This window comes from Uranotaenia lowii, unplaced genomic scaffold (genome assembly GCF_029784155.1).
Source record: "Uranotaenia lowii strain MFRU-FL unplaced genomic scaffold, ASM2978415v1 HiC_scaffold_277, whole genome shotgun sequence".
NCBI classification, from domain to species: Eukaryota; Metazoa; Arthropoda; class Insecta; order Diptera; family Culicidae; genus Uranotaenia; species Uranotaenia lowii.
Genome location: NW_026598176.1, coordinates 1 through 8658, shown reverse-complemented (window position 1 = coordinate 8658; position 8658 = coordinate 1). Strand labels below are relative to the sequence as shown.

The 8658-nt window shown below is 40.8% G+C and overlaps 1 protein-coding gene across 1 annotated transcript; it reads left to right on the top strand.

Annotated features, from left to right (window-relative positions):
* Positions 1-1280: 1280 nt before the first annotated feature.
* On the top strand, positions 1281-8655 carry LOC129759812 (titin homolog; the record flags this gene model as incomplete). Its single annotated transcript, XM_055757340.1, has 7 exons — positions 1281-1487; positions 1578-4598; positions 5976-6024; positions 7113-7331; positions 7411-7889; positions 7949-8115; positions 8199-8655. Coding segments are annotated over exons 2-7 (4365 nt in total), but the record flags the coding sequence as incomplete, so codon positions are not given.
* Positions 8656-8658: the final 3 nt, after the last annotated feature.

Here is an 8658-nt window from a genome sequence, read left to right as displayed (position 1 = left end):
AAAGTATAAAGTGTTTCGCTAGGGCTACCATTCTTGTCAGTACCCCTTCATTTTATAAACTTTGTTGTCTACACAAAAATAAGTTAACAATCTTTCCAAAATGAGGGCATTCAAGTTGATAAAATGTTTACTATTGATAACTAATTTCAAAAACTTTTGTTAAGCTCTGGAGTGTTTAAACTGTTCGCCTGAATACTTCTATATATCTTCAAAAATATTTTGAAGTTTACAAAACATTGAAAACGTTGTTATTTTCGTAAATTCTCAGTAGTTAAACATAATTTTCCGATTTTTACATGCTTTTCAAATTATTTTTCAAAAAGAAATGTTATGAAACAAATCGTGATTGATTAACCAAAATACGAATATTAAAAAGAATACTACGATTTAATAAAAATAATTTAACAATAGATCGATAACTTCAGAAATTACTTTGCATGTTTTTTGCTTTTAATTTTCAATTTAGAAGGTACTTAAAATCATTAAAATTCAAGTTTATCCAAAAAAAAAGGTCAACACGAAAAAATAGCTGTTTTTTGGAAAAACTTTTAATTATTTCAAGTGCCTTCTAAATAAAAAATTACAAATTAGCTATCCGGCGCCGAATGTTTCCACATCACATTCTGTACGGCTTATACTTTGATTCTTATTCGATCTGGAAACCAGACAATTTCAGCCCAAACAATCATCCGTTCAGGATTTCCAATTCCTTTTTGCATGACACCAATAACTCAAACGGAAGTGCAATCCTTTTGCAATTGGCTGCCCTAATCGAGAGTCTGTTGCTAAGGTATGGTTATGTTGCACTCTGTGAGTATGTGTGCGTGTGGCAGGCATTTATGTTCCCACTTACACTCTTTCTCTCAATTTTTTAGTCCGCTCTTTGGCTCTCTTGTTGCGAGTGTATAGGTGGCAGTGGCGACGTGTGGCCCATGTTTATGCTCGACAGGTTTCGCATACATTTACGATACGACCGACAAGGGGGATATGTTTTCCCTGGCGGTGTAGACCAGTGTCGGATGTTGATGTTTGATCCAGTGAGAATTGAACCGCGAGAGACACCGGGTCGGAAAATTTACGGAAAGTTTGTGTTCCCGCTTCTACTGGCGACGGACGACCGGGTTTGTTTCGCCTCATCGCCAATTTATTCAAAGCGCTATGATCGCCGAATAGGACTTTGTGTGTGTTTGTGCGTTTCGTTTTACGTAGGTTTTTGGGTTCTCGCATCGCTCGGGAGAATAATTCTGTGAGAAGGAAGGAAAACAAGTACTGCCAACTTTTGAATTTGTAATTTGCAATTCGTAAGATCGACTGCCTAGAAGCATAGGTACTCCTTTTAACTGGTACCCTTCGTGAAAGCTATGCTGACATTGTTTGTTTTCCGTTCTCGGAACGGAAAGGATCGGCAGTGAAATTGTCAACAGTAGCCTAATAGATGGATTATTTCCCAAGGAATATTATTGCAGTTCTTTTTTCGTAGTCGTAGTGTAGGTGTAATATTGCAATATATTTTGTAGTGTTTGAGAAAATTAATATACCGATGGTACATTTTCCATTCTCTCTGCATTTTTCCACAGATCTAGTGCCTAGCTGTGCTTCTCAAAATGGCAACCCGTGAAAAGAAGCCCAGAGCAGCGAATTCAGACTCTCCCACTCCATCCCTTGGCGGAGGTAGCGATTCAGCCCCCTCGACCCCGACCAGTAAATGCAAAGGCAGTCGCACATCCTTGAGCAGACAAAAATCCAAACAGCTGCAGAATATAAATGAAGATTCTGCACAATCAACAGATGATATTAACGAAGTCGCAGCATCCGATCCGGCTAACACCAGTGGTGGAAGCTCCGGTAAAAGCGCTACCAATAGTAGAGCCACAAGGGCCACTAAAGAGGAAAATTCGGAAAAAACACCGAGCTCCAAAACCAGGGAAACCGACAAGGATGATTCTAAGGAGGCTAAACCGCCCACTAAAAAGAAGATTCCATTGAAGAAACCTCTGGCTCGTAATAAAGCCAAAACTACAGTCACTGCTCTCAAAAAAACTACGTTATTAAAACGTAAAACCAGACCAATTGTTGGCAAACCAGTGCTGGGCAAAAAAGTAAGGGCGCGTAAACAAATTGATGCTAAAGGCAAGAAGGAAGTGACCGTGACCGTGAAAGATTCCGATTCGGGTGGTAAAAACAACACTAACCTGCGCAATGGAAAAAATCGAGCCAGCGAGAGTCCTGTTCCAAAGCGCAAAGTCGTTTCTTCAAAAGATAAAGAGAAATCACCGAAGACGGAGCCAACCACCCCGAGTAAGGGTGACACGGTAAAACCAGAACGTCGTCGATCCGAGTCCATCTCAAAATGTTCAGATGCAACTGAGACTAGCGTGAAGGACGAGGACGACAGAGTTAGTCTGCCTGAAATCAAGAAAGAAATACTAGAAGACACAGATACTAAATCCAAGATATTGGACAAAATGGCAGGAACGTTTAACGAATGTAAAACTCCAACTCCTGTTACAGTGAAGGATGACAAATCGGTTCGACGAAGCTCACGACAGCGTAAGAGTACAGCTAAGGATAAGGACGATTTTGTAACCCCCAAAATAAAAGCACCAGTTGAGATTAAGTCCGAACCCATGGACACGGATGAGACGGATCCGGCTCCCTTAACGATTGACACCGAGACTCATCCTAAAGAGGTGCCCAGTAGTGAGCCGGAAAAAGATTCTTCTCTGAGCCCGGAACTGGTTAGCGAAGGTGTTTCGGAAATGAGTGTTAAAGAGTTTTATAGTGAACCGGCGTTTTTGGAAAATAATTTAGGCATTGAAAAGGATCCGAAGCTGGGCGAAATTGTGCAAGGCCAGGAAAAAATAAAACTTGATAAATGTGGTGATAGTAACAAAGCGATTGATTCTAATGGTAGTACTTCGGTAAATGACCCGAAACCAGAAATAGAACCAGTCGTTATCAAAGAAGAAAAGATAGATGAGGATATCAAAATTACAAAACCAGAAGAAGTTGAAGTGGAAAAATTAAAGGAAATCATTGGTATCGTAGGTGGTGAAAGTGTGGCCATTAAGAATACTTCAATACTTGTAGTGACTTCTAAAGAAGAAAATCCTTGCGGAAATGAATCTCCGCTCTCGGATCATTCTTCGGGGAAAGACTCAATAACGGGTAGCAAAGACAATAGTGTAGTGATTAATAAAAAGTTAGAATCGCGTTCTGATTCTGACGGTGAACGACCGGCCAAACAAAATACTCCCAAGTCCAAAACTAATATCAAGGAACCTAAACCAACAAAAGTTCGAAATACTAAAGATAAATCGAAAGAAGACGAAAAGTTGAAGGAAGAAAAATTGCGCCAGGAAAAGCTTCGTGTCGAAGAAAAAGTACGCGAAGAAAAGCTCCGAGCCGAACGGCTTAAGCTGGAAGAAGAGAAAAAGTTACACGAAGAAAAATTGCTCCAAGAAGTGAAGGAAACTATTGAGCAAGATGTAAAGTCCCTTAGCTGTGATGTCGAGGGTAAGCAAGAGTGTACCACATCTGTCGATGAAGTGATCTCGGTTATTGAGAAAGTGCTTCCCGTAACAACCCAAACCACTCTAAGTCTAACGTCTGCTGACTCTCAATTGGTGCTATCTGTAACCTCTGCAGAAAAAATCAAAATTGTTGAACAATCACATACTGAAGTGTCTAAAGTTGAACCCATTCTGACCAATGCGGTTACGCTGGAAAACCTCCCGGCAATCACCCTTCTAAAAAAAGACCCAAAACAGGTCAAAGATAACGTAAAGTCTGAAACCGTGCAGCTCAAAGCTGAACTTGAAATCCTACCCCTGAAGGAAGCAGTGGTGGCTAAAGAAGAAAAACTCAAAGAGCTGGACTCTGAGTCACCTTTACAGATAATTTCCAAAAGTGAAAATGCTGCAGCTGCAGTAACTGTCACAACCGTTACGGCCAAGGGAAGCCAATCGCCCCTTAGCATTATAAAAATACAGACTGATGAAAACTCTGTTAATACCGCTACTATATTCAAAGAAATTCCAATAGAAACCCGTGTAATCCAGAATGATGATCCCGAAGCGATTCAAAATTGCGACCCATCAAAACAACAGCTGGATGAGACAAAGACTGCCGAAATAAGCGCGCCTAGCGTAAAAGAAGTGCTTTCACCAGTGGTGGAATCTTCAACCACAAGCCCCATTCCTACAGCCTCACCACCCTTGGTTCTCGAAGAGCCAGACGACATTACCAACCAGAAAGAGTCGCACTTAGCACATTTAGGTTTGATAACCCTCAAAGCGGCCTGTGCCGAAAAACAACGAAGGAAGGAGTTGAATTTGCTAAAGCCGGTAACAGCCAGTGGCAGTTCCGGCAACAGTGGGTACACTTCCTCGTCCAGCAGTAAGTCCGGTAAGTCGAACAGAAGCACTGAGTCGACCGGAACTCTCAAAACTGTGATAAAGCTCAATCGAGGTGAAAAACGAAAACCTCGGGTGCCACTCAAGATGACCCTTCAAAAGGGAAAAGGCAAAGGTGCCGAAAAAGATGCCAACGGTGGCGACGGAAATGGGGAAGCTTCCTTCTACATTGTTCAGAATGAGGTAAGTGTTAGTTGTTTAAATAACAAAAATGATTGTATACCGATTGGCATAAAGTCATTTGGCATAAAGCCGTTTGGCATAACGCCGTTTGGCATAAAAGTCGTTTGGCATAAAGTCGTTTGGCATAATGGCCGTTTGGCATAATGGCCGTTTGGCATAATGACCGTTTGGCATAAAATGATGGATAAAAATTTCGAGGAAGCCTCCTCACGCTTCGCGTTCGAACTAAAATAAAATATGGTCCTTACGCTTCGCGTTGCGGACCGGGCTAGGGGATTGTCCCTAGCTTTGGGTAAACCTAGAAACACGGGGCCTTCCTAGGGCTTTGAATAAACCTAGAAAGACATGGCCGTCCTAAAATGATGGATAAAAATTTCGAGGAAGCCTCCTCACGCTTCGCGTTCGAACTAAAATGAAGTATGGTCCTTACGCTTCGCGTTGCGGACCGGGCTAGGGGATTGTCCCTAGCTTTGGGTAAACCTAGAAACACGGGGCCTTCCTAGGGCTTTGAATAAACCTAGAAAGACATGGCAGTCCTAAAATGATGGATAAAAATTTCGAGGAAGCCTCCTCACGCTTCGCGTTCGAACTAAAATGAAGTATGGTCCTTACGCTTCGCGTTGCGGATCGGGCTAGGGGATTGTCCCTAGCTTTGGGTAAACCTAGAAACACGGGGCCTTCCTAGGGCTTTGAATAAACCTAGAAAGACATGGCCGTCCTAAAATGATGGATAAAAATTTCGAGGAAGCCTCCTCACGCTTCGCGTTCGAACTAAAATGAAGTATGTTCCTAAACCTAGAAACACGGGTCTTCCTAGGGCTTTGAATAAACCTAGAAAGACATGGCCGTCCTAAAATGATGGATAAAAATTTCGAGGAAGCCTCCTCACGCTTCGCGTTCGAACTAAAATGAAGTATGGTCCTTACGCTTCGCGTTGCGGATCGGGCTAGGGGATTGTCCCTAGCTTTGGGTAAACCTAGAAACACGGGGCCTTCCTAGGGCTATGAATAAACCTAGAAAGACGTGGCCGTCCTAAAATGATGGATCAAAATTTCCAACCTAGAAACACGGGGCCTTCCTAGGGATTTGATTAAACCTAGAAAATCGGTAAATTGAAAAAAAACTTATGTATTTTAATGTTTAGCAACCTTTTATGTTACCTTATAAATTTTATATGCCAAACGGGCATTATGCCAAATGACCATTATGCCAAACGTCCATTATGCCAAACGACTTTATGCCAAACGACTTCTGTGCCAAACGACGTTATGCCAAACGGCTTTATGCCAAATGACTTTGGGTCAAACGGCGTAGGACCGTTGAAACTAATTAAATCGAATCTTCTTTCTTATAATCCTTCTTTTCGTTTGCTTACAGGCTGAACACCAAAACTCCACCCAGATTGATGCAGCAGGATCTTTACAAGGTAGAAAAGCACATAATCGAGCCCATACTACTGGTAAGGGTTTCCAAAAACTATCAAAAAGTTTATACTATCACGCAGTCCTTCTTTGTTAACAGTTGCAATACTATGTGATTGAATAATAAGAAAGGGGGAACTTGTCTGGACACTTAACACTAACATACCGACACTTTGTATATACCTATTTATACCGCCGGGGTCAAATGACCCCTAACACCTTTTCCGCTAAAACTCACTTGTTTCTCAAACGATTTAAAAAAATATATAGATTTGGAAAGCTTGTAACGTGATTTAAATATGATTCTCGACAATGTTCAGCTCCAATTATTTATTTTAAAGTTACCTATTCAAAGTCGAAGACATTTTTGCACCTTATAACTGACAAATAGCCTTTTCGAGAAAAGGCTGTATGTTAGTTATAAGGTGCTCGAAAAAAAAATCACTTAGTGCCTGAGAAAGCTGAAGTAAGAAACTATATTTTGCACATATGGAAAAAAAATATTTAAAAAATTTCTTAAGATTATGGCCATAAAAAAAGTGGTGTAAAAACCGTACTTTTTAATAAGTTAATCGCCAAAGCTGTTCCAATCACAGTAGAAATTTTTTAAAAAGTTGACGTAATTTGTGATATTTCGGCAGATTTTAGATTTTCAAGTTGAAATCATGTTATATTGAATTCCTTATCCGGTCAAAGACAACAATATGTTGTCCGGTAATAGAAAAATCACGTTTTTTATAAACATTTTCCTAATATTTCGTTTGAACTTTCATTTTTTTTGTCTTATTTCTACTGTAGTCAAAAGATAATCAACCAAAGATGACGTTTATGTGCAATTCACGTTTCAATTTCGCTGCCTATTATTGGGTTACCTCTACAGATTGGATTACCATATTTCTAACACCATATCCAGCTGCTATTTACTTTATGTCCATAATGTTAAAACTTTATCAGTAATAATGCGTTTTCGAAATATCCATGTAGTCCGGCCATACGCGGTGTCCGACCACATACAAGTCCCCCCTATCAAACTAGTAGTTCTGAATTCTTGGACTAACGTAATTAATATTTTAAAACTTATTTTACATTCCAGATGGCGTATCTTTACCCGAAGTCGTCGCTGAAGTTGCTAAAGAAGTGGTTCAGAAGGCTCCGCTCGTTATCCCGGAAAAAGCATCCTCGTTCAATGTACACCCGGAACGTCTGTGTCAGGACCAGTGTTTCTATTGTGGTGGCAAATTCGGTTTATACGATACTCCGTGCCACATTGCTGCCATGAAATCGTCAGAACGACAGCAGAACATTCTAGCCAGTAAGTAGATTTTGCTAACAAAAGTAGTTAATTTGTGTCATTTTCGGTATTCATTAAGAGTTTTTCTTTTAAATTTCAGGCGAGGTGAAAATTAAAATTGATAGTTGCCTTTGCGATGCATGTTTCCGTCACGTAGACCGGAAAGCCAACTGTCCCTCTTACCGCAAGAAAACAGAAGCCAAATCGTTGTCATCATTGGCAAAAATTCAAAACAGCATCGATGATAGGAATCAGGAATTATCTGAAGTACCAAACAGTTCCTCTGTCGAATCGCTTCCTCCGTCGACTGAAGATTTAGAAATCGTAGAAGAGAAGATTCAGGGTAGCTGTCATGTGCTAAATTGCGGCTCGAATGCTTCCCACACGATTCGGCGCAAGTGGATGCTTAAGATGAAGAAAACAATTAACAAAATACTAGAAATCAACCTGGAACAATCAAATTTTTCCACTAATTTAATCCCCATATGCGATGGGCACTACGAGTTGATCAGCCATTTGATGATTTGCGCGATGTGCAAACGGCGGCTACCAAAGAACCATATTTACTACATTGTCAATGTAAGATGACTAAGTGGGTATGCATGTTTACATCTTATAACATGTTTTTTTTTTAACAGGAAATTCCACAGCTAGAACGATTGATCCAGGAACAAGGTATTGCCATGAAGCTGGGAAATTCAACATTGGTCGTGTGCAAGCTTTGTAGATATTATGCTAACCTTTTGTTGAAACCTCCAGATGCTAAATCACAAAAGGCTCAGTTTATCAAAAACTACAATCGAAGGTTAGTGAACCCTTTCGTGAATGTACCTAAACATTTTCGAGAATGTTTACAAGGTAGCAGTAAAATTGTTGTCTTTTTCACAGATTGCTCCAGTTCTACGAACGTGAAAACGAACAACAGGATTCGTCTAGCGATGGTGGCATTGGTGGCAATAAAAACACCCAGGAACATATTACCCGCATCGTAACACAGCCCGATATCGTTATCTCAGATGGAGAGGAAGATGAAACCTCCAACTTTGTCGAATCAGGAATGGTGGGCGAGAGCGTTTCTTTACAACGAAGAAGCGTTCAACAGAAACCCTCATCGCGAAATAACACGTCTCCTGAAATCGAAGAAGTGACCATTACTCCAACACCCAAGGTTGTTCCCGTAGGGCCCTCGGCGAACGTGAGTGGAAACAGCTCAATTGTGCTAGACACAGATGTGTCAATCGAAATTGCCGGATCAGCCGAGAAGCGACGTAAAGACGAAAGTATAGATATGGCCAGAGCACTTAAGGCTAATCCCAACATTTCAATGCGTGAGCTGTTTCCGGGTGAA